Source organism: Mytilus galloprovincialis, chromosome 10, assembly GCF_965363235.1.
Source record: "Mytilus galloprovincialis chromosome 10, xbMytGall1.hap1.1, whole genome shotgun sequence".
NCBI classification, from domain to species: Eukaryota; Metazoa; Mollusca; class Bivalvia; order Mytilida; family Mytilidae; genus Mytilus; species Mytilus galloprovincialis.
Genome location: NC_134847.1, coordinates 33,437,337 through 33,463,641, shown reverse-complemented (window position 1 = coordinate 33,463,641; position 26,305 = coordinate 33,437,337). Strand labels below are relative to the sequence as shown.

Here is a 26,305-nt window from a genome sequence, read left to right as displayed (position 1 = left end):
TGTACAATTTTGAGTTTAGTATGGCGTTCATTATTACTGAACTAGTATATATAAACTCTTACATTAAATAAAGTTTGGGAAACACTTTAAATCAGATTTTAAAATGTATGATATTTATCAATATTTATAGTTTTTATATTTTTCATCTATAGTGTTATGAAGTCCTAAAGAATGCCTGCACAGCTTTGCAAGGAGAAATGTCACCAGCTGGCTTTATATTTGATCCAGTAATGACCTATATATTGAACCCCAAATCCATCACTATGGGACAGTTGTATGGTGAATTTGATGCCATGACTCATGAATGGTAAGTTTTTGCAGAAGTAATTTTTTAGCCGAGCTTATAATGTCAAAGTATAATTTATAAGCTGTAAATTCAGAAACTATTGCATGCATTTATTATTATGATTTTGTCATTTTAGAAAAATCCTGTTTAATTTATATAAAAAATTTAGAAATGCTAGTTTTAATTATTGCGATTATAACCCTGTTGCGTTCCGTATGTCTTGATAGAACAAAGTAAGTGCTGATGGATGTTTCATGATTTTTTTCCAGGACTGATGGTATCTTATCAACTTTAATCAGAGTTGGTAGTTCTTCAACCGACACACTAAAACGTTGGTATGTTTTTGATGGCCCAGTAGATGCTGTATGGATTGAGAGCATGAACACAGTATTGGATGACAACAAGAAACTTTGTCTCAGCAGTGGTGAAATTATAAAGTTAACAGATGTATGTATTGTATAAGTTTCTATAATTCTGCTTTCATTTGAGGAGGTAGACCCAGTTTAAGGTAAATAACTCTTAAAATCATCAGTACGTTTGTGTCAGCCATTTTCATGAATATATTCTAAGCTTCTAGGCTACATAGATTATTTCCAATCTCTTTTAGGTAAGTGCTTAAAATACATTGATGAAACTTTGCTGTAAAAAAACGCATAACTGATTTAGAGGGTTAATTCCCTGAACCAAGGTCTATCCTCTTATGTGCACACTTATAGCATATTTGTTAGATTTAGCAAAGGCAGGGTTTTTTTTTTAACATGAAAGTCTGAATTTTTGTGTTCAAACAAAAAAGAAATCTGTCAGATTATGCCAGTATTTTGAGCTAAAACTTAGTATAATTATATTCATGTTGATATACTATGTAGTAGAACTTCTTTCTTGGAAAAGGAAAAAAAACATGCATATCATTCTTAATAAACCAATCAATTTAAGTCTTCATATGTGTTTGGGCAAAATTTTAACCTGGTTTAACCCTTCTATATTTTAGAATATTGATATTGTTTTGCAGAAGATTCACCTTGTGGTGGGGATCTAAAGGGATAAGCCATTTTATGATGATCAAAAAAATAAAAAATAGCTTCTACATTGGTTTTTTTATCATTTTGCATGAAAACATGCAAAATAAAAATTGCAACAATTACTTGACCACCAACAAACATAGTGTTATCCAAATGTTGCAATTGTTCAATGCTGGTTTTGTGAAATCAGCTTGGTTGACTGATTATCTGGACAAGTTCAAATTTACTGATTGGTCCTTGCATTTTATATAATGAAATAATAACCAATAAAATTGCTTTATTTGCAGCACATGACTATGATGTTTGAAGTATCAGATTTAGCTGTGGCCTCCCCAGCAACAGTCAGTAGATGTGGTATGGTCTACTTAGAGCCTAGTTACATTGGACTTCCACCATTTGTAGAATGTTGGCTGAGAAAATTACCAGAACCAATAGAACCATATCATGATCAACTGAAAGAACTCTTTGATGGTTTTCTACAGGTATGTAGATATGGAGACAAAAAATATTTAAAAAAATTAAACCATTGTCACAACATCATTTTCCAGATTCATGGTTTCCTTTGAGAATTGACGCTTATCCATTGTATCTATATTACCTAATTGAATTAGCAATCAAATAATGAATTAGATTGGGTCTGTCAGAGTGAAAATTTAAATGGACTGAATTCTATATTTCGGGTCTATTATAAGTAGAAACTTATATGGTCCGTATCAAAGGTAAATAAGAAACTTGCATGGTCTATATTTATAGCAGATTTAGAAGTCCAAGGTCGATATCAATTTTGAGGGCTGTCGTAAAATTTGGAATGAAAATGGGGAATGTGTCAATGATAAAGCAACCCAATAGACCAGAACAGCCTAAGGTCACCAAATGGGTCTTCAGCACAGCAAGAAAATCTTGTTCCTGGAGTTGTTTACATGTAGGCCTATTTATTTGATATAGAAATGGTCCATATTACAGGAAATGGTAAATAGAAAAGTCTGTGGTCAACATCAATTTTGGGGCTATCATATACATGTATACTTTTTTATAGGCCTATGTATCTGATAGAGAAAAGTGTTGTTTAAGTTCATTACAAGTACTGTAATTTAATAGTATTGAATTTAAAAATTTGTTTTTGTAGCCTGTTGTGAAATTTGTCAGAAAGAACATACGAGAGGTTGTTGACACTGTGGACTGTAACCTTGTGTTCAGTTGGCTGAAGTTATTGGAATGTTTCTTCACACCATTTGTCCCTCAGGAGGTAAGAACTATATTTGTGTATTCAAAATTTTTAAAAAATGGACTTACACTTGGAAGGTTGTAATCAGGAAATGTCTGCAATTCTAAAAATCTTAGAATTTAAAAAAAAAAAAAAAAAATTTAATAATCAAAAATTATCTTTGGTTTCTTACATGGAGCTGCTTTAATGTCATGCTAAGAAAATAAAAACAAATATTCTGTTTTAAAAAGAAGTTGCAGATGTTTAAGTTCTGGTTGACAACCATCTCTGATGAAATTTTTTTTTAAATTGTCAATACTGTGGATTTATTTTTGTTGGTACCAATTTTTGTGGAATGGATAAAATTTGTGTTTGTGGATATGTGATTTTTGTGGGTTTGCCAAAATCTGCATTCAAACCTTAGAAAATTGATACTTCATTTGAACGTATAAATTTTTGGCTTTCCTTTATCAATGAAAACTGGTACCTTACTAATAATAATGAATCATCAGTGCCTCTATACTTAACATATATAACATTTGTTTTTTTGTTTTTATAATTTTTGCATATGCTTAAATTATAAGAATTTTAACTTTTGTTTTGCTTTGTGTTCCTTTAAAATTATTTTTACTACATTTTAAGACGATTTGCTTCTTACAGTCCAAACGCTTATTTTTAAAAGTAACGTTGTAATTTTAATTTCCTTTTCTGAATTTATGGAATTCTGGGTAATTTCTATCTTCATTCACCATAATAAAATTGACACAATACTGTTGACTAAATTATCCTTTGCTTACATTGTTGTTAACCAACCATTACATTTTAGTGTGTGAGGTTTGAAACGCTACTGACCCCATACGGATCCATAGAGGGTTAGTAAAATCCATAGGGGGTGAGGCCTGAGGCCGAGTCCCGTATGAATTTTATTCACCCTCTATGTATCCGTAGGGGGTCAGTAGTTAACCGTATAACGAATTTATCGGACGCTGGACTTTTTCTGCAGCGTTTTGTGGAAAAATAAACAATGAAACACAACAACATTAATAGATGACGTCGCCATTAACGAGTCATGAACCCCATATGAAACTTACTAACCCCATACGGTCTCATAGGGGGTCACCACGTGACGGCATTTAACCAATCACAACGTGATAATTCATCTGTGGTCCGATAATACATTTTAGTGTGTGAGGTTTGAAATATTACCTATAATTCTTACTGATTCATAAAAGGGAAATTACATCATTAAGTTACATTGCTTTTTGAGCTTAGTTAGGACATACACATTTTTAAATGTAAATTTTAGATAAATAAAAAGAATTACCAGCATTTGAAAATTACCATGCTTGATTTTAAAAAAAAAAGGTTTTGTCATTGCTGTAGTTATAATGTACCAAGCTTCTATAAAGCTTCTTTAGTTTTATCAAATTGTTTAGAATGAATAAGTAAAAAGATATACTCTTTTATTTACCTAATGTTCTAATAAAGATATATATATTATTTTTGTTGTGTGCAGACCCATATATATGTATACTATATTTTTAATTTGTGTGATTTAATTTAACATTAAAACTATATACAAACACAGGCCAGTCGGCTACGTGTGGTAAGGTTTTAGAACAGTACACAATACTATGCATGAACACATATATAATATTTAGCTAAATAATGTGTAATTTTATATATGGCTTAAACTATATGTCCAGGCTAGGAATAGAGAATATGTAAGCATGATGAATATGTTATACGTTTTGCTGTATAGCTGATATATAGCATGATGGATATGCGATATCCTTGGCGGGTTGCTTTGGTCATCTGCCAGATTGTAATTTTTACAACCATTTACATTTATATACATGTTCTAGCAAACTAACCATTTCATATTCATATTTCTTATACTATTTGGTTGCCTATAAGAAAGTTGAAGGGCTAGAATTCTATATACATGTCTTTTTAAGTATTTTGGGTTGTTTTTTTGACAATGTATAGGCAGTTGAATCTTTACATAAAATTGAAAATTAATGTAACCTCCATGAATAAAAACTGGCAGCCAAGAGTGCTTAAAGTGGCATTCAACAACAATCAATCAATCAATCAATATTCTAAATTGTTATTTTGTACATAGAGAGTAAAATTCCCAGGTGTAAGTATCAAATCAGTCCAGATATTTTGGGTGTAATGATGAAGCATTGAAAATGCACATGGTCTAGTTGGTTATAAATTTTAATATAACTATACACATAGTATGACCCAATGTACTGTAAAAGTATCAGTTTTAATAGTTTTATTTATCTGAAACTTATTTTCATATATTGATTTAACTTCGTGTGAACACTATGTTTCAAGAGGACTATATGAGGGGCTTTTATATTTATCAATAAACACACAGATATAATACTTTTACAGTATATATAGGTCATTGTAGATTGATTACTGTATTTACTATTATAAAATGTATACTAGATATTTATTATGGTGATGGAAGAAGTAGTTTTGTAAAGTTAAATTATTGGGGATTTTGTACAAATATTATTGTTACTTGCAGCAAAAACTATTTTTGTGAAGCTTTAAAAAAATGCCTAAAGTTGAAGTCAATATCAGTTCAAATGATTTATATGACTGCCTTTTTGGATTTCCACAAGTTCCATCTGATCAATATGGGTTTCAAATACTGATATTTTTTTTAATACTTATCATTAAAAGTAAAATATATTTGGGCCTTTCCGAAGAAAACAGGTTTTTATGCCCCACCTACCATAGTAGAGGGGCATTATGTTTTTTATGCCCCACCTACAATAGTAACCTACGATAGTAGAGGGGCATTATGTTTTCTGGTTTATGTCTTCATTCGTCCGTTTGTTCGTCTGTCCGTTCTTTCGTCTGTTCGTCCCACTTTAGGTTAAAGTTTTTGGTTAAGGTAGTTTTTGATGAAGTTAAAGTTACATCAAATTGAAACTTAGTACACATGTTCCCTATGATATGATCTTTCTAATTTTAATTCCAAATTCAAGTTTTGACCCTAATTTCACGATCCACTGAACATGGTTTTTATTTATAGTGCAAGTGGGGCATCCGTGTACTATGGACACATTCTTGTTATAACTTATTGTGCAAAAGAAATATGGATGCTATATCTAAATATTATTATGTTGGGTTTCAAGTGTTGGTGTTCAAATTTGCAGGGTTCTAGACAAAACAAAGGGTCTGTTTATGAAAAATAAAAAAGAAGTCCTGTCAAAAACAAGTTTTTCTTGATCAGTAAAATATTATGCATATCTCATATTAATAGTAAACTAATTAAACAATTGAGCAATCCTTAAATAAAAAGATATGTAAAGGTAGAAAAATCATATATATGAATGAGTTTTCCTAGTCATATTAAATTTTTTGAGTAAACTCTTAGGAATTATTTCTGAGTGCCCCTAAAGAAGGAGAGGGAGAGGAACATCAGGAGGAAGTAGTAAGTCTGTATCCTGGTTCAATCTGAGCAATGGGTACCAGTTTGTGTATTTTCTGTTGGTTATTTGTTGATGTTCAGTTTTGTCTTTGCGTGTGAAACAAGTGATGAGGCATTGGTTATTTGTATTGATTATACTTGTACAGCTCATTCCTTTTTTCAAATAGACTCAAATATAAGTTGAAGCAGTTGATAAAAATGGTGTTGAGAGCTATAGGTTACTGAACTGCCTTCCACAATGAGCAAAACCGATATTGTATTGTAAGCTTTGTAGGCAGAAGCATAACCATATGTGAAGCAATTTAAAAGAGAAAAACCACTTTCCGAATTTATTCTAAAAAATACAGAAGACAAATAGCAGTATATTCAACGGGCATCAAACAAAAACCACCATTTCATCTCATTTTCATACCTGATTACCTAGGTTGAAACTTTTATATGAGATCTTTTTATGGCAGGGGCATTATGTTTTTCCGTCTGTGTGTTTGTTCGTTTTTCTGTCCCAGTTCAGGTTAAAGTTTTTGGTCAAAGTAGATTTTGATGAAGTTGAAGTCCAGTCAACTTAAAACTTAGTACACATGTTCCCTATGATTTGATTTTTCTAATTTTAATGCCAAAGTAGAGTGTTGACCCCAATTTCAAGGTCCACTGAACATAGAAAATAATAGTGAGAGTTGGGCATCCCTGTTCTATGTAACACATTCTTGTTTTGAATTATATGTCTGTTTCTGATGACATGACAAAAGACTTTGCTATTTGAATTTTGTATTTTGAGTATATGCGTGCCTGACAGGCAAAACTAAATTTGATAGTCACAAGCCTTTGATAAATTTTATATTATGTGCATGTTCATTTTTCAATTATTTTATTAGTTATGTTGGATTTGAAATATTCCTGTCAGTGGACAAGATTATTGAATGTGTCAATTCTTAGTATTAATTTTTATCATTTTTGCATGAATATTTTCAATTGATATTTTCTTCATACAATCATGAATAAAGTCACTTTTTCCTCTCTTTGCTTGCTTCAAAACCCTTTTTCTATAACTTGAAAAGAATGCTTGCAATATTTAAAGATGACATTGAAATAAGTGAAACAATACTAGATGCCATAAACATACATGAAAAAATATATTATTTCAAAGTATGATAAATTATGTATGATCTTTACAAACCACCTGCTATTATCTCATCATGTTTTTTTTTCATCAGTGACATGTTCCCTGAAATATTTTATTAATATTAAAAACCATTTAACACACTCTATAATTTGGATAGCTACAATTTTTAAAAATGGTGCACATGGCAATGAAAGATGTATTAACATTTACTGGTATTTTAAAAAGGGAGATAAACCTATACCTCAGGAACGACTGGATAGAGTAAAAGAGCTGATAGAGCCATGGTTTATCTTTTCCATGATCTGGTCTATAGGCTGTACAGGGGATAACGACAGCTGGACTAAATTCTCTAATTGGGTCCGAGAAAAAATGACTGAAATGAAGGTAGGTACTTCTATTAAGTGTTTTGATGTAATGCAATTTCAACGATCTACTTAAACCTTGAATCTGTATTATATAGGAAATGGTTCCTTATTTCAGCCATTTCAGATTTAAGTTGCAGATCTATAAATAGGAAATCTCCTTTTTGATGGTGTCCAATTTTATTATTATAATTGTAGCAATGAACCTATTTTCAGGTGAATTTGTAATTCAGCAAAGGCATGATAGTAATGTTTTGCATTTGCCATACATAATCAGTCTCAAAGAAAAAAAAAACCTTTTGAATGAATGTTTTTTATACAGTTTTTTTTGTTTTTTTTCCCCCATTATAATCTGAATACAATAGATCAGCCTCAAGAAATAATGTTTTTTTTTGTAATGTTGTACATTATGAAAGGAATTGATTACCAGGTACCTCATAAGTATAGAATGATATTAAGCTTTTGATATTTTTAGTTAGGTTTGTGAATTGCAAAATTACTACAATAATAAAATTAAAAATGCAAAATTGTCAATTGTACAATCATTTTAATTTTTGGTTTTAGTTCCAACTATTATTTCCTGGAGAAGGACTAATCTATGACTATAGACTTGATGATGCTGGGATCAGTAGCAGTAAGGCAGATGAGTTAATGGAAGAAGAGGTCCCTGAGAAAAAAGAGGTAAGATTTCAAAGTACCAATTTTTATCCTTTTTGCAGTCTGTGTTGTATATCTGAAAATGTTGGATTTGTTTATTCCAAAACAGTTTGATTTTAACCATTATCCATTTGGTTGTTACTTGTTTTTGGTCTCTTTGGGTACATGCTACTGATAATAAAGGATGTAACTTGAAAGCTCTTGGTTTTTTTTATTTCTTTTGTACCTTGGTATTTTATATGGTGGAGGACCCTAATATGTATTTAAAAGACACATAATGTGAGCAAAATATCCCTATAAAAATGGGAAAATGTAGAAACTTTTGTCTGATGTAATAGCAAGAACTTATGTCAGGGAAGATGTAGAATTTAAGGTATATTTGTATGAAACTGCATACTTATGAATATTTGTATTTTTTTTCCAGGTCTGTTGGAAGAACTGGTTAATCGGATGTCCAGAGTTTACCATCACTCCAGACACTAAGTTTTCAGACATCATCGTACCAACTATTGACAATATCAGAAGTTCTTGCATTCTTGAAATGTTGCTGACCAACAAAAAATCTGTAAGTTTCATAATATTTTATTCTATTTTTAGGCATCTAGTAGACAACACATAAACTGTAATTCCACTCGTGCAATAACAGTTTACGCAATATCCACAAATTTCTTCTTGCTTGCAAATATTCATTAAATCGGCAGTTATTACAACTGAAGTAGCCAAGACTCTTATTGAAAGCCACAACTCCATTTTCACTGATCTAATGTGCTGCTCAAAGCAAGCGTTGCTTCCAGAATAATTAGGCGCTTGTGCCTAAAACAAAAGCCCTGCTAATTAGACACTGGTTAATTCTAATCCATTTTGAATGTTGGATTGGTTAATTAATATGATCTTGAAAAATAAATGTCTCTAAAGATTCTTGAAAAGGGATGTTCCCATTGTTTTAACAACAATAATTTGCCAAGTACCAACACAATTTTGAAATTTTGCAATAGAAATTATAGTGAGGACCAGCAGATTTCTTCAAGTACCACAAGAAAAAATAGATTTAGTGAGAAAGTCTGATGTTACATTTCTTGCTTGAGGTAATGGGGGTCTCATTGGGGGGTTCCTATCCCGGATCCCACTTACTGTTTTGTCAGATTCCCATATCCCCCTTACACAATTTATGTAGGCAATTCTCATTTTTTTGTCATTTCCTGGGTCCCGCAAGACCTCATTTCCCGTATTCACGACACAATAATTTGACTTTCACTTGTCACGCTTACAAAAAAATTGGCAATCCCGCGTCACGCTTACACCCCAATGAGACCCATGGTAATGACGGCTACATTTTTGTTTTAGGTTATGTCTGTGGGTCCAACAGGTACTGGAAAAACACTGACTATTGCTGACAAACTTGGTACAAAAATGCCAAAGGAATATATTCCAGAATTCATGGTCTTCTCTGCTAAAACTAGTGCCAACCAGACACAGGATCTCATTGATGGAAAACTTGACAAGAGGTGTGTATATGATGGTGTAGAAATTTAATTAGACAGCAAAAATTGCAGTGTAATTTTTAGGAGAATAAATAGTCTCATATTTGCTCTTCTAGAGCCAGTAGAACCAAAAGCCTAACGTTACTTATATAAATAGAAAGAAATTTTAAATATATTCCTTCCAGTAATTTGAATAGTTTGAGGTTGGAGAAATGTTGTATTTGTCAAGGAGCCGTCATATAATTTGTTTCTTGGATTACATTTGATGAGTAAACAATTATTTTTTTTATGTTTTTTTCTGGATAAAAAATGTGGCATCTTCTGGCATGAACATCTTTTTCATGTCATCATTATGTCAAACTAATGAAACAAGTTTGAAATCAGTTTTTCATATTTGAATATTGATGGGTAAAACTGAAAACAAGAAAACCCCATATTGATCATAAAAACAATCTATTTGCTAGAATGTAAAACAGCTAAGATTTAGAGAGTTGTATATTGCTATAATTCATTAGTATTTCTACTTGTATATAAAAAGGAAGATGTGGTATGATTGCCAATGAGACAACTCTTCACAAGAGACCAAAAGACAGAAATCAACAACTATAGGTCAAAATATGGCCTTCACCAATAAGCAAAGCCCATACCGCAAAGTCGACTATAATATGCATAATTTGAGACTATTGTTATGTTTAAACCTGTTATGCAATCAAAATTGTCCTTTTTATATTACAGACGTAAAGGGGTATTTGGACCACCCCTTGGCAAATATTTTATCTTCTTTATTGATGATTTGAACATGCCAGCATTAGAGGAATATGGTGCCCAGCCTCCAATAGAGTTGATCAGACAATGGATGGACTTCAAAGGATGGTACGACAGGAAACAGATTGGTAAGTTTCAAAGAAAAAAATACTGCCTTATGGGAAAAATGCACCCTCCTAAAGGTAGGGAGGTCATTGTTCAATAACTTTTGCACATGAAAACGAGTTGTTTATGCCTCACCTAGGGGCATTATGTTTTTCGTTCTGTGTGTGTTCCTTCATCAGTCCGTCTGTCCTGCTTCTGGTTAAGTTTGTTGGTCAAGGTATTTTGTGATGAAGTTGAAGTCCTATCAACTTGAAACTTAGTACACATGTTCCCCATGATATGATCTTTCTAATTTAAATGACTAAATAAGAGTTTTGAACACAATTTCACACTCTAAGGAACATAGAAAATGATAGTGTGAGTTGGGCATCCTTGTACTATGGACACATTCTTGTTTTTCTTTTCCTGCTTACAAGTATTGAAAGTTTGAAAATGATAGTGTCGAGTAAATGACCATGTTGATATTTATATGAATAACATATATGAGGCATACATCAATGAGACACCATACAAACAATACAAGAAAACCTTAAGACATCTAGAGGTCATCATTTGATCTTCAACAAATCATAGGCATTAGGTTTTCCCGCTTTAAAGTTATTTTCACAGTATTTTAGGTTTTCCTGCTTTAAAGTTATTTTCACAGTATTTTATTGCCCATATAATCATTCAGGACGAACACCGTCAATCTGAACAGTTGAATTTTCTTGGTAAACTTTATTTCCGGTTAAAAGTTTATTCAGCTATTTGAAGAGTTTTTTTGTTTGATACTGATGTTTGAATTATATATTATATGTGTATATATATGAATGATTATGAATAATGTTTATTTCATATTAAATATAGAGCATCAGCATTGTCATGCAACTATCCACTGTACAAAGTCTTTGGTATTTATTATAGCCTTTTATGGCATGTATATATTCAGAGTGTTTATATATATTTGGATATTTGGTACAAGTATTGGTTATACTTGGATATTTGTTACAAGTATTGGTTATACTTGGAGATTTGGTACAAGTATTGGTTTTATGTCTACATTGATGGGTTGTTTATACAAGAAGAATGCATCATTTTAAATTGTTTTTAAAATTTATTTACAGGTGACTTCCGTAACTTAGTAGATGTCAACTTCTGTTGCGCCATGGGGCCACCTGGTGGAGGCAGGAATCCAATCTCTGCCAGATTGTTACGTCATTTCAACTTTATCGCCTTCACTGAAATGGAAGATTCTAGTAAACGCAAGATTTTTGGTAGCATATTCAAGTCCTGGGTCGGTAAGTTGAGTGAAAAGTTAGGAAAAACACTGGGAATTTTAATGATGTTATATTTAGCTTCAAATTGTAATCATCGAAAAAAGAATATAGGTATTTGTGTTTTCCATATATGCAATAATGAAATTTTGACAATCTATATAAAAAATTTATTATAATTTATGATTATGATTTCTTGTATAAAAATGGTTTAATTGTAAAGAAAATATTGTGAAATTTGCAATTTGATTCCTGTATGTAAAAAACAGAAGAATATTCTCTCAGGAAAGTTGGTTTAAATGGTAAAATGAAGATGAAACATAAGATATTTGTATGCAACTGACTGATAATATATATGTGTATATGTTATATAAAGATGTAGCTTTGGGTAAGAGGTTGTTGTTGATTTTGTTTTAGATACCGAGTTAATGGGTTTGTTAAATGAAGGTTTGTTGAAAGTAAAACTACAGTAGATTGTAGCAATGTTAAAGTCTATCTCTTATAAAGTAGTTTATCAGCTCTTTGTCTTTATATTCTATGCATTAAAATACTATCAAAGCTGAAAATTATTTATATTCTATTATTCTATTTTACTTGTTAGAACTTAAAGGAGCTCTTGTAGTACATGTATTGATAGCTTGTCATTCTAATACCATTTCAGAAAGAAGAAAAAAATGCTAGATGAAATTTAGCTTATCTGGCAAAATAATGATTTTTTTCTCAATTAGAGATTAACATAAATAATATCAAATTAGAAAATAAAATCATTCATGATTGAACAAAGGAAGAAAAATATCTTCATATGTTTTTAGTTTTATTTATTACAATTCTTTTGATACATAACTCATAACTGAAATTGATAAAGTTCTGAAATGGTATTTCAACTTTCTTCGTAGATCTGAAACCTTTAGATATCAAACTGTTCTTCTTTTTGTTTATATTTGTTGTTTATATTTCCTTAGATTTTAAAGTCTACTTTCAAACTTTACAACTTTATAGTACATCTGAGCCTTTATATAATAAATTAATTTAGAGGAGCAAAAAGCCTTCTACGTTTAAAAAAAAATGCAATTTGTAAATTATTTTTGAATGATTTTATTAGATAGTCAACAATCGGCTTATTGAAAGTTTCGGTAGATATGAATATTTATTAAAGCTATTTATATAGTCTAGAATCCTACATATTGTAAAAGCAGAAATTTTCGTGGAGCATTTAATTTTGTTTATTTCGTGGCATGAATATATCCATAGAATTAAAAAAAAACACGAAAATTTAACCTACATATAACATCACTTCCATTTACTGGAAATTTGATTTTGTAAATTTTGTGGTATGAATAAATCCACGAAATTTAAAAAAAACATGAAAATTTAACCTACATATAACATCACTTCCATTTACTGGAAACCACGAAATTAAATCCCCATGAAATCTTATATAGAGACAAAATTACAAAATTTTGAACCCACAAAAAATTAATGTTTCTACAGTATATAGAGTCTACAGATCTATTCTTGCATTTCAGAATTTTCATTTTCTTGTAAATGTACAACGATTTTAATCTAGCTCAATGCAGGATTTGCTGCACTTTGTCATTGCACCAAAATGTTTTTGAAATATTTTTCCAGCATGTTTACTGATCATTGTATCTTCTGTTCATTTTATCTCAATCATTTCAACATACTTGTTCAAAAATTGAAAACTTTACCAAGAATTTATGACTCAAAATTATAATAGAAATCAGGATTTTTCTCTTTATATATTATTTATATAGTAACCATGGTAACTAAGACAGTACTATATAAATTTTACAGGCAGTATTTGTATTTGTAGAAAATATCATGATTAGCTAAATATGTAGGGGTATTTTGCAAAAGTCCTTAGTAATAGGAAATTAGGGTATGATACATTGATTACGTTTTAATGTTAAGAGTTACTATTTGTGGTTTTTAAGTATACTGTGAATTATATACACATTGATTTATTTTATGTTATCCAACTTAGAGGCTGATTCAAGCAAATTGATTAATCTAAGGTATAAAGTAAAAATCACAAAATTTCATATGAAGAACCTATTTTTACCTGAAAGATACAATTGAAGGTTTTATTTGATAAAGTAAAATGCAATTTCTGTAGTCCCTTCTAGTAATGCAAATGTACCTATTAAATATAAAGGATGATACCTAATTTAAATATATGAAGATGGTATGCTAAGGGGAAAAATGCATGTTGGACAACATATTTTTTTATACCCATAATTTTTTTTTCCATTTGAAACAGAACTGTATTTACTTTCAGTCCTATTGCCTACAGAAAAATATATATGCTGTTTATTTCTTCCATACATTTTCCCAGGATTAACCTCTATCGCATACAGCAATATATTTACTATCATAATTTATGATTTTTTTCATTCACAGTTCCTGCTATGCAGCAACATGTAGACCAAATGGTAACCACATGTATTTCTGTCTACAACACCATCACCACACAGCTTCTGCCCACGCCCACCAAATCTCATTATACCTTCAACTTGAGAGATTTGTCCAAAGTTTTCCAGGGAATGTTGATGGTTGATCCTACCAAAATTGATGTAAGTAATCACCCCTTAAAATGGTAACAACGTGTATGTATTTTTGTCTTCAACACGATCACCACACAGCTCCTGCCCACGCCCACTCAATCTCATTATACCTTCAACTTGAGAGATTTGTTGAAAAATTTCCAGGGAATGTTGATGGTTGATCTTACAAAAATTGATGTAAGTAATCTCCCCTTAAAGCTAGTTATCTGCCCATGGTTTGTTCTTTTTGATTAGTGTCATTTAAACCTAAACAAATATCCTTCAAGAAAAAATGAGATGATGATGGTTGATCTTACAAAAAGTGATGACAGTTATCTCCCTTCAAAACTTGTTATCTGCCCATTGTTTGTTCTCTTTGATCTCTGTCATTTAACCATGACAAACGAATCTCCTTCGAGATAAATGAGGTTTTGTCTGGATAAGAACATTTTTGTTTCATGAATAGAGGATTTCGTCACTCTTTTGAGTTAAATTAGTAATTAGTCATTAGTAAATTCAATGGAAATGCTCAGAATATTTTGAGATACTGGGTCTATAAAATTCTAATATACCAGAGTTTAGAAATCATTTTAATTCACAAGTTAATGGAGAAAACAAATCTTATTCTGATAAATGGATTAGTTCTTTTAGTTGAAAAAAAATCTTTATTTACTTACAGGTTTGACCACATCCTTTAAAGTCAAATTGATTGAATGAAATCTCATAAGCATTAGTTTAATGAAATTAATAATAACTGTTTTGTTTTTTAAGGGATTGCCAAGCTTATTGAGACTCTGGTATCATGAAAGTTGTCGTGTTTTCCAAGACCGTCTCGTCAATGATGAAGATCGTAACTGGTTTGGTAGCTTGATAAAAGAAAAAATGAAAACTGACTTCAAGATTGAGTTTGAGGAAGTTGTTCCAAAGGAACCAGTTATTTATGGAGATTTCATGTCTGGTGTAGGAGATAACAAGCCATACATTGAGATAGAAGATCACGTAAAAATGGTCAAAGTCTTAGACGAATCATTAGATGATTACAATCAAATCAACACAGCCCAGATGAAACTTGTATTGTTTATGGATGCAGTCAAGCATATCAGCAGAATCAGCCGTGTCATTAGACAGCCGCTAGGAAATGCTCTGTTGCTTGGTATGGGAGGTAGTGGTAGACAAAGTTTAACAAGGTTGTCAGCCCATATTGCTGAATTCGACTGTTTCCAGATTGAATTGGCTAAAAACTATGGTATTAATGAATGGAAAGAGGATTTGAAAAAAGTTATGATGAAAGCAGGTTTAGAAAGCAAACCTGTGGTGTTTTTGTTCAGTGATACACAAATTAAGAGTGAATCATTCCTTGAAGACATTAATAACATTTTGAATGCTGGTGACGTACCCAATATTTACGCTTTTGATGACCAAGAACAGATTTTTACCGCTATGAAGCCGTACGTTCAAGATTTAGGTCTTCCACCAACTAAAACTAACTTGTTTTCTGCCTATACAAAGAGAGTTAAAAGTAACCTTCACACTGTAATCACTATGAGCCCTCTTGGTGAGATCTTCAGAGCCAGACTCAGACAGTTCCCAGCTTTGGTCAATTGTTGTACAATTGATTGGTTCAGTGAGTGGCCAGCCGATGCCCTGAGATCTGTTGCAATGAGGTTCCTTAATGACATCCCAGAATTAGATTGTACCGATCATGTTATGGAAGGCTTGGTAAGTTTGAATATTTGGACCTTTTAAGAAAATTTGTATTACAGTGTAACCTGTGTTATCCGACACACTGGGTAACAAGAAATAAATATCGCATTAAGTACGGAGTCTAAATTCTGAGTTTTTTTCTGCAATGATAGGCATATTTTGGAACCATGAAAATGTGTCGGTTAAAGAAGGATGTTGGAATATTCAGGTGTCGGATTAGGCAGGTTACACTGTATATTATAAACTAATCAGATTTGTTCTATAGCAGGTGGTCATTAGTAAAAATAAGTGTTCTCAGATACTCTTTTCACAAAAAAATATCTTACAACAAAATGGATTGTAAGAAATACTGAAATGTTCACTACTTACAAGTATTCGTTTTCATAATTTTTTTTAGTGAAATAAAACAGGGCTTTTGCAAAGGTTGATTGTTATAGTGATATTGAGTTGATCTATATGTGAAAAATTCTCTAGAAATATTAGGGGGTTAGGGAGAACCATAATGAGAACCATAATGAGGATCATAATTACTGTTAAGGCTGGTGTAGATTTCATGGTTAAAAGTTTACCACAAATTTAAGAAATCAACCGTAAGAATATTTTTTTTTAGGTTTTTGCATTGATAAAGAAGCATATATTCCTGTTTCTTTGAAGAAAAAACTTATATAAATCAGCTTAATTTCATCATATTTTTATTTATTTATTTAGGTTACAATGTGTCAAGAAATCCAGGTGTCAGTATTTAATTATACACAAAAATTCTTGGCCGAATTAAATCGTCACAACTATGTCACACCTACCAGTTACCTAGAATTGTTAGGAATATTCTCTCGTCTCGTTGGATTGAAGAAAACAGAACTGAATAGATCTAGAAACAGACTGAAAACTGGTTTAGATAAGGTATAGTATAGTTCTCATACAAAGAGTGACGAAAGATACCAAAGGGAAATTTAAACTCATCAGTGGAAAACAAACTAACCTGCCATGGCAAAAAGACTAACAACAGTACATAACACTGGCATATCCAGAAATTTTCATAAGTGGGGGCCTACTGACTGCCTAAGCGGGGGCCCGCTCCAGTCACGCTTCAGTGATTCCCTATATAAACAACCAAATTTTTTCCCAAAAAGGGCCCCCCCCTCTAAATCCGCCTCTGCATAAAACACAACAGAAAACTAAAGACGAAGCAAAACCAGGGAATAATATGTTGTCTGATTTTCTTGCAACTGGTCAGTTTGATTTGTGAATTTTGCTTAGAGCTATTTAAGAATAGCCATTTCTGAAAAACAGACCGAGTCTATTATGAAGATGATGCATGGTGAAAAATAAAGCAGAGATTTTATTTTCATTAAATCTTTCTGGTACAACTGAAATAAAATAAAAACTAGTTATTGTAAAAAAAAAAAATGTGTGCAAAATATTTGTCAAAAAATTTAAATATAAATTCTATTGTTAAGTCAAGAGTTATCTCCCTTTTTCATGATGCATTCTAAATGATTAATATCCCTTATAACCTATTGAAAAGTGTAAAGAGAAATGTGACCTTTGAAAATATCTAATTGTATATGTAAACATATATTGAATTAAAATTTGAACAAAAGATTATGTATTTAATATAGTTGTTGAAAACAGCAGAAGAAGTAGACAAGTTACAAGATGAATTAGCTTCCATGAAACCTTTACTTGAAGAGGCGGTCAAAGAGTCAGTATCTACTATGGAACAAATCTCTAAAGATACAGTAAGTTATATATATAAATTAGTTAATAAACCTGAGAGGGATTGAAGGATCTTTTCTCGGCATCAGGATCTTGCCTTTTTTTTTTTATTTTGGATATACACTTATCAGAACTCCGGAACTAATGGTAAATCGCTCGAGTTCCTGGAAAGAATGCTTTACTTTTAACAGAATTCAGGATTCAGGATTTTTTTTTTCATTCTACAGTATATTATCTATTTAAAAGAAAAATGAAGTATAGGATTAATAAGCAACACAAGAATGAAAAGAATATTTTTAAAATTGAAAAAAAAGAAGAAAATTCAATTTTGTCATTTTAAACTTAAATGCGATTTTAATTTTTACGATTTTGAGAAAAGTCATGCTTAATTCAGTTAAAATATTACAAAATGCGAGTTTTAGTTATTGCATTTACAACTCTGTCGCATTTTTCGCAATAGTAAAAACCTTGCAATAATTTCTGAATTTACAGTAATAATTCTGTTATTACACTTTTTATGAATTAAAAAAATAGTTTAATTTAATACACCTTTTCATTGACTTGGTTTTCAGGTTGTTGCCAATGAAACAAAAGCAGTGGTACAAAAAGAGGAGGCATCAGCTACAATTAAGGCTAAAGAAACACAGGCCATTGCTGATGATGCTCAACGAGATCTTAATGAAGCCTTGCCTGCCTTAGTAAGTTTTCAGCAGTTTATCTCAAACATTTTTTAAGGGCTAAGGTGGCCAAGTGGTCTAAGTAGTTCTACTACTATAATCACTAGCCAGTCAACACCGAAATGTGTTCGAACTAGGCACTTGCGGTTGCACTTAACTCTAATCTTAATTGACTAGGATAGGAAGTTTTCCTATTGAAGGTCATGGTTTTCTCCTGGCACTCCTGCTTCCACCACTGATAAAAATACTGACCGCCAAGAAATAGCTGAAATATGATGCTTTAAAGTGACGCTAAAGCAACAACAATCAATCAATCATACACCTTTTTATCAAGTACTGTGGATTCATTTATTTTCATTGGTACCAATTTTTGTCGAGCCTGCAACTTTTGTTGCAGAAAGCTCGACATAGGGATAGTGATCCGGCGGCGGCGGCTACGGCGGCGGCGTTAGCTCACTTCTTAAAAGCTTTATATTTTAGAAGGTGGAAGACCTGGATGCTTCATACTTTGTATATAGATGCTTCATGTTACGAAGTTTCCGTCAGTCAAATGTCCAATGTCCTTGACCTCATTTTCATGGTTCAGTGACCACTTGAAAAAAAAGTTCAAATATTTTGTAATGTTGAATTCTCTCTTATTATAAGTAATAGGATAACTATATTTGATATGTGCGTACCTTGCAAGGTCCTCGTGTCTGTCAGACAGTTTTCACTTGACCTCGACCTCATTTCATGGATCAGTGAACAAGGTTAAGTTTTGGTGGTCAAGTCCATATCTCAGATACTATAAGCAATAGGGCTAGTATATTCGGTGTATGGAAGGACTGTAAGGTGTACATGTCCAACAGGCAGGTGTCATCTGACCTTGACCTCATTTTCATGGTTCAGTGGTTATAGTTAAATTTTTGTGTTTTGGTCTGTTTTTCTCATACCATATGCAATAGGTCTACTATATTTGTTGTATGGAATGATTGTTAAGTGTACATGTCTAGCGGGCAGATGTCATGTGACCTTGACCTCATTTTCATGGTTCAGTGGTCAAAGTTAAGTTTTTGAGTTTTGGTCTTTTTATCTAATGCTATATGCCATAGGTCAACTATATTTGGTGTATGGAGATATTTTATAATCTTTATGTCAGTCGAGCAGGTTTTATTTAACCGTGACCTCATTTTCACGGTTCATTGCACAGTGTTAAGTTTTTGTGTTTTGGTCTATTTTTCTTAAACTATAAGTAATGTGTCAACTATATATGTTGTATAGAAGCATTGTTAGCTGTACCTGTCTGCCTGGCATGGTTCATCTGACCTGGACCTCTTTTTCAAGGTTCATTGGTCTTTGTTTAGTTATCTTGGTTAATGTTAAGTTTATGTGACAGTTGTAATAAAGCTTAGCTTTATACTTAGGACTATCAACATAATATCAATGATTAGTATAGAAGGCGAGACATTTCAGCGTGTGCACTCTTGTTATAAATTGAGGAAACTTGCATTTTCGTGGATATTTAAATTCAGGGTTTTGTTAAATTTTCTATATATTCCTTTAAAAATTTGTATTTCGTTGAATTTAAATTTTTGGTTCCCCTGTACCCACGAAATCTTCGAAAATTGATATCCAACAAAAAATAAGGAATCCACTGAGGAAGATAACATAGAAGCATAACACGTTAAATTTGAAGTACCGGTACATTTGTTCAGTCAAACCTGTAAATAACTGTCACGCTGAAGACCAAAGAAAGCTGACGTTAGCTTTAAATTGAGGTTCAAAATGCCATAGAACTACAACAAGGAGATAAAAAGATTTTCCCTTAATAGCAGTGACCTTTATAGCTGGTTCAACTGTATATGTTCACTTGCTTGAGTTTTAAAATAATAACTTAGAATCAATGATCCCTTTATATTTTACTTCACATTGTGGATTCATTATTATTCATTGGATACCAATTTTCGTGGGTACAGGTGATCCACAAATTCAAATATTCAACAAATATAATATTTTCAATACGCTTTTTATACAGAGATTTGCAAAACCACGAAATCAAATATCCACAAATATGCAAGTTCTCAGCAATCCACGAAAATTGATACCCATGAAAAAATGAATAAATTCATAGTAGCTCCATAGTAGCTCAAATATAAAACTATTACTGGGTAATTATTCAGTCAAATGTTATATTTTATAGGATGCAGCTGTAGCCAGTTTGAAGTCATTGTCTAAGACTGATGTCGTGGAAGTCAAGTCCCTTAACAATCCACCACAGGGAGTTAGAATGGTCATAGAGGCTGTTTGTATAATGAAGGGTATCAAACCAAAGAGAGTTGCTGGAGATAAGGTAGTTATCACACTGGGGCTCTCCACAGGGAGTCGGAATGATATGAAATACGGTATAGCAAGAGAGTTATTGTTACTACACATAAAAACACTATATGTTAAATGTTATTTCAGTACACTAAAGAATGTTATGTGTAATTACTTAATAATAAAATGCATATTACACTTAAGACTATTCAACCCTATTAAAAAAAATGTTTATTTCAACGCATAAACTAAAAAGAATATTTTATAACCTAAGCTGCTCTAAATGTGGTAACTTATTTGAAATATTTCCCACTGGCTAATCACTCAAACATCATCAATTATAAAATTTGTGATTATCAACTCCAGAACAGGGTGATAACAAAAATCCTCAAATTTGATTGGTCCAAAAAATTAATAGTCTTTCAAATGTTTCATTTCAGCCAGGACAAAAGGTGGATGATTACTGGGATGTAGGCAAAGCACAGCTGAGTGACCCTGGTAAATTCCTTGAAAGTTTGTTCAAGTATGACAAAGATAACATCCCTGATGATTGTATTAAAAGAATCCAGCCATACATTGATGATGAAGCATTCACACCAGCTGCTATCGCCAAGGTATTTAATTATTTCCTGTTTCTCATGTGCAAGGCACTGTAAATTCGAAAATTATTGCGTGCATTTATAATTGCGATTTTTTTGTCATTTTAGAAATTTTTTGCGATATTGAGAAAAATCCTGTTTAATTCATATAAAAAATTTCAAAATGCGAGTTTAAATTATTGTGATTATAAACCTTTCGCATTTTTCTCAATAATCAAAACATCGCAATAATATCTGAATTTACAGCAATGAAATGTGTTCCTTTTCATCCTTTGACTGGTAACATGTTACTGATAACTTTTGGTACTAAGTTTTTGACTGATTACTTTGGTACTTACCATTTGACTGATAACTGTTGGCTTCTGCTATCCGAGAGAAAGAAATTATGGCATTTACATTTTTTTTTTTTTTATTTGAAAATAGAAAATCTGATTTTCAGACAAAATTGAACAAACTATTTAAAAAAAAAATCAGTTTCCAATGTTTTCCACACTATTTAGATAAATAACTTATCATATATGATTATTTTTTAAATTAACTGCTTTTAAAATTGTGTACTGAAATAGATATTCACCCATTCAATGTGTATTGTAGGTATCTAAGGCCTGTACATCAATCTGCATGTGGGCAAGAGCTATGCACAAATATCACTTTGTTGCAAGAGGTGTAGCCCCAAAGAGAGAAAAGCTTCGTCAAGCGTCAGAAGAATTAGCTGAAACTCAGCGTATATTGGATGCTGCTAGACAGAGGCTAAATGAAGTAACAGAAGGTATTGCTACACTTCAGGAGAAATACGAAGATGTCGTCCGAAAGAAGGACGAACTGGAAAACAAGTGCAAGGAATGTGAGGAAAGACTCATCAGAGCAGATAAGGTATATTTGGGTTTCTTAAGCTATACAGTTGTTGGTATGTTGTCTCATTCATGTTTATTCTGAAATAAAGGTCACGCTTACAATATATATAGATATACATAAATTTTTGAAAATTCTAATGTTTTATATTCTGAGGGGGGGGTTGTGATGTAACCTTGTAATTCAATTAAGAATTAGATATGTCCCAAGAGTTTTGTATATTTTGAAAGTTATTTGCACATTGATAATTAAAATATACAATGGTAGAATTAAATACTAATATCATTCCAATTTTTACTATCCTAAAAGTAGCTTATTCCTAAATTGTTTATCAATAATTGTATATCAGATGTAATATTTACTTTGATTTCTTGTACAGCTGATTGGTGGTTTGGCAGATGAAAAGGAAAGATGGAAGGAATCAGTAGAAACATTGGAAAAAGTCATTGATAACTATGTGGGAGATGTGTTAATATCGTCTGCTTATATAGCTTATCTTGGTCCATTCACTGTAAGTTTTTACATAAAGACCATTAATTTACATTTTTTGATTGAGTTTATCCTTCCAATTGATAATTTATTGTGTGTTTCTCTATGTTGTGATGTTATACAATTGTTTCAGAAAAAGGGAGAAGGTTTGGTACCATTAAAATGTTTAATCCCGCTGCAAATGTTTTTCAGGGAGATTTCAGACAAAGGATGTTTGACGATTGGGTAAAAGAACTAGACAAATTAAAAGTCCCCAGAACAGATGATCCATCCTTGATCTCTACCATGAGTGACCCAGTCAAAGTTCGTAGCTGGCAGATTGCAGGTTTACCTAAGGATAACCTGTCAGTGGAGAATGGTGTCATTGTACAGTATTCTAGGAGATGGCCTCTGTTTATTGACCCTCAAGGACAAGCTAATAAATGGGTTAAAAATCTGGTATGTAATATAATTACATTTTATTAGTTAAGAAAAGAGGAGAAAAACAGTAATTGTCTTCAGACAGTTTATTAAAAGTGTGATTTACAGTTAGACTGAAATTATATATATTCTATGATACTACAAAGTTCATGGCCTAATTACTTTCGATGATAAAATCAGTACTTTCCAGCATTCATAGCCATTTTTTCTCAAATTTTAAATCAAGTAACAGTCGTTTCATGTGTAAACAATACCTTATGTCCTAGAAAATTGGAACACACCTCTAATTGCATATAAGAGCACACTGGTTAGATTGTGATCCCAGTCATTAAGCTTTTGTAAGGGCCCCGCCTTTAGGCGGGTCGCCCTATAGTGATCAGTCTGTCCGTCCGTCCGTCCGTCCGTAACACTTTAACTTTGTGTCCGCTCCATATCTAGAGAACCATTATGATTTCATACTTTATACTTTACATGTTTATTAACCACCACCAGAGGGCGTGTCATGATGTATGTACAACTTCCTAGGTCAAAGGTCAAGGTAAAAAAACTTTGGTTTCAGTTGACAACCCTGTGTCCTGTGGTGAAGATCGTGTCTGCTCTATATCTTGAGAACCGTTATGATTTCAAAGTTTATACTTGACATGTATATGAACCAACACTAGAGGGTGTGTCATAATTTATGAACGACTGCCTAGGGCAAAGTTCAAGGTCAAAAACTTTGGTTTCAGTTGACAACCCCATGTCCTATGGTAAAGATTGTGTCCGCTCTATATCATGAGAACCGTTATCATTTTAAAGTTTATACCTGAAATGTATATAAACCAATATCAAAGGGTATGTCATAATTTATGTACAACTTCCTAGGTCAAAGGTCAAGGTCAAAAACTTTGGTTTCAGTTGACAACCCCATGTCCTATGGTAAAGATCGTGTCCGCTCTATATCTTGAGAACAGTTATCATTTCAAAGTTTATACTTGACATGTTTATTAACCAACACCAAAGGGTGTGTCATAATTTATTTACAACTTCCTAGGTCAAAGGTCAAGGTCAAAAACTTTGATTTTAGTTGACAAACCCATGTCCTATGGTAAAGATATAATTTTTTAATGCACATTATTCACAGCGGGGCCCACAGAGATGGCTCCCATCTCAATGATATCTAGTTTCATACTAAAATTACATAAATATTTTACATATTATGAAAGTTACGGCTATTCTTAGGAACTTTTTGTGTATAATATGTATTTATTTCATAATTTTCTCTTAATTTTGCAGGAAAGAGATGCTGGCTTAGATGTGATCAAGTTGTCTGATAAAGATTTCCTCAGATCATTGGAGAATGCTGTAAGATTTGGTAAACCATGTCTACTAGAGAATATTGGTGTTGAACTTGATCCTGCCTTAGAACCTATACTTCTAAAACAGGTATGTCAGCCTATTTCTAGAATTCTATGGCAACACAAAGCTGCAAAATTAATAATAAGTGATTTTGTTGAACAAGAAGTATTGTTCTTACAATGGTTTTTCTCCCTTGTCAATTTTGGTATCCACATTTTGATAACTTGCTTAAAAAGTTTTAATTTTCTTTGATGCTTTTGCATACACATTAGTGACCTTGAAAGGGATGCATAATTTCAAAACTCCTATGGTTGCAGAAATCGGGTTGCATTTCTACTTCCAAACATTACATTGCACAATATCTACTAAGATAAAAATTTAGATGCCTATTTTATTGGATGTCTAGACATACATATCTTTCCATTGCAATACAGTGGCGAAATAAAATGTTAGACTGTGCAGCAGTTAAATTTTTATTTTTTTTATTTTTGTTTTATAATATTAACATCTTTGATTTTATATCACCTGGATTACATGCACAAGTCTTAAGAAATATTGATTTTTAAAGTGAGCTATAACTTAAACTTAGGTTTTGTGTTTAGTAATGATATATTATTGTAACTTGTTTTTCAGACATTCAAACAACAAGGAAGCTTGGTAATCAAACTGGGAGATGCTATTATCCCCTATCATCAAGACTTCAAATTCTACATCACAACAAAAATGCCTAATCCACATTACACACCTGAAGTCTCAACTAAAGTCACCTTGGTCAATTTTACACTGTCACCAAGGTAAGTGAAAATGTCAACTTTATATACTGATAATTCAGAAATTATACTGACCGTGCAAGACCCTCATGGGTATTCAAGGTCGTTTAAAAAAAAAAAAACATCGTTGTCGCAATGTTTTTATTGATGTGAAAAATGTGACCGTATCAGGGGTTGCAATTATAAAAATTCACATTTATAATTCAGTAGCAATTTTCCATCTATATATTACATCTGGAATCAACTAAGTTATCATTCTACCTTGAAAACTGGAAAAAGCCGGGAATTTTATTTCAGTTATTAAAAGCCCTCGAAATTGTGGAAAACTCTAATGTTTGGCGGCATGTTTTTAAAATTGTAGTATTTCTGTTCCCTTAGCCATGTCTTATTCAAAATTATTCCTGGCCTCACAGTCATAAAACTTTCGAGCATGATTTTTGTACTCAGACTCGAAAATCAACCAATCAAATTGCTGGATTTCATGTTACGAGCACGATTTTTGTGCTCCAAGCACTGAGCAAAGTTTTATGCCTTCAAGGCCAGTAGTCTTTGAAAAGTTTTTAAGAGGCTAATCAATTAAGCACATAGGTTACTGACCATGACAAAGGTCTTTGCAGTGTACTTAAGGAAGGTGATTTGTTCATAAGAGGTCCGAATATTAATTTTTTACAGTCAAAATTAACTTATGGTTTCTGTATCTATTTCTTCTAATACTTCCTTAAAATTTGATAAATGTATTTTAAAAAAAAAAAAAAAAACTGGAATTTTTGTTGCAAAGAAAAGTTTGTATCTTGTAATCAGTTAATCAAAATTTCAAAATGTTATTATAATAAAACATATAATTACTTCTTTGTGTTCCAGTGGATTGGAAGATCAGATGTTGGGTATTGTGGTGGCAGAGGAACGTCCAGATCTTGAGGAAGCTAAGAATCAACTTATTGTAAGCAATGCTAAGATGAAACAGGAATTAAAGGAAATTGAAGACAGAATTCTAGAGAGACTGAGTTCATCAGAAGGAAGCCCTGTAGACGATATAGATCTCATCAATACTCTTGATGCTTCAAAAGTTAAATCTATGGAAATTCAGGTATGATATTTTGTTACCTTATTCCTTGGTGAAATATCGCAGTTTCATACTTTATTTTATGCATATTTGGAAATTTCCTGCAAGA

The 26,305-nt window shown here is 32.0% G+C and overlaps 1 protein-coding gene across 6 annotated transcripts in view; it reads left to right on the top strand.

Annotated features, from left to right (window-relative positions):
- The window catches only part of LOC143047425 (dynein axonemal heavy chain 1-like), a 125,123-nt gene that overhangs the window by 44,915 nt on the left and 53,903 nt on the right, over positions 1 to 26,305 (top strand). For 2 of the 6 annotated variants that reach the window (XM_076220483.1, XM_076220481.1), the window contains exons 37-60: positions 153 to 307; positions 556 to 733; positions 1,593 to 1,787; positions 2,432 to 2,551; positions 7,312 to 7,470; positions 8,013 to 8,129; positions 8,530 to 8,670; positions 9,450 to 9,610; positions 10,322 to 10,479; positions 11,560 to 11,733; positions 12,127 to 12,156; positions 14,131 to 14,303; positions 15,045 to 15,992; positions 16,686 to 16,877; positions 17,597 to 17,716; positions 18,266 to 18,391; positions 20,550 to 20,699; positions 21,106 to 21,279; positions 21,859 to 22,137; positions 22,496 to 22,627; positions 22,798 to 23,043; positions 24,301 to 24,450; positions 24,997 to 25,157; positions 25,995 to 26,220. In XM_076220483.1, coding sequence (XP_076076598.1) covers positions 153 to 307; positions 556 to 733; positions 1,593 to 1,787; positions 2,432 to 2,551; positions 7,312 to 7,470; positions 8,013 to 8,129; positions 8,530 to 8,670; positions 9,450 to 9,610; positions 10,322 to 10,479; positions 11,560 to 11,733; positions 12,127 to 12,156; positions 14,131 to 14,303; positions 15,045 to 15,992; positions 16,686 to 16,877; positions 17,597 to 17,716; positions 18,266 to 18,391; positions 20,550 to 20,699; positions 21,106 to 21,279; positions 21,859 to 22,137; positions 22,496 to 22,627; positions 22,798 to 23,043; positions 24,301 to 24,450; positions 24,997 to 25,157; positions 25,995 to 26,220 — 4,665 coding nt within the window. Of the gene's footprint in view, positions 1 to 152; positions 308 to 555; positions 734 to 1,592; positions 1,788 to 2,431; positions 2,552 to 4,097; positions 4,116 to 4,634; positions 4,653 to 5,912; positions 5,970 to 7,311; positions 7,471 to 8,012; positions 8,130 to 8,529; positions 8,671 to 9,449; positions 9,611 to 10,321; positions 10,480 to 11,559; positions 11,734 to 12,126; positions 12,157 to 14,130; positions 14,304 to 15,044; positions 15,993 to 16,685; positions 16,878 to 17,596; positions 17,717 to 18,265; positions 18,392 to 20,549; positions 20,700 to 21,105; positions 21,280 to 21,858; positions 22,138 to 22,495; positions 22,628 to 22,797; positions 23,044 to 24,300; positions 24,451 to 24,996; positions 25,158 to 25,994; positions 26,221 to 26,305 lie in introns of all 6 variants that reach the window. The other 4 variants (XM_076220478.1, XM_076220480.1, XM_076220479.1 and 1 more) reach the window with 4 other exon arrangements.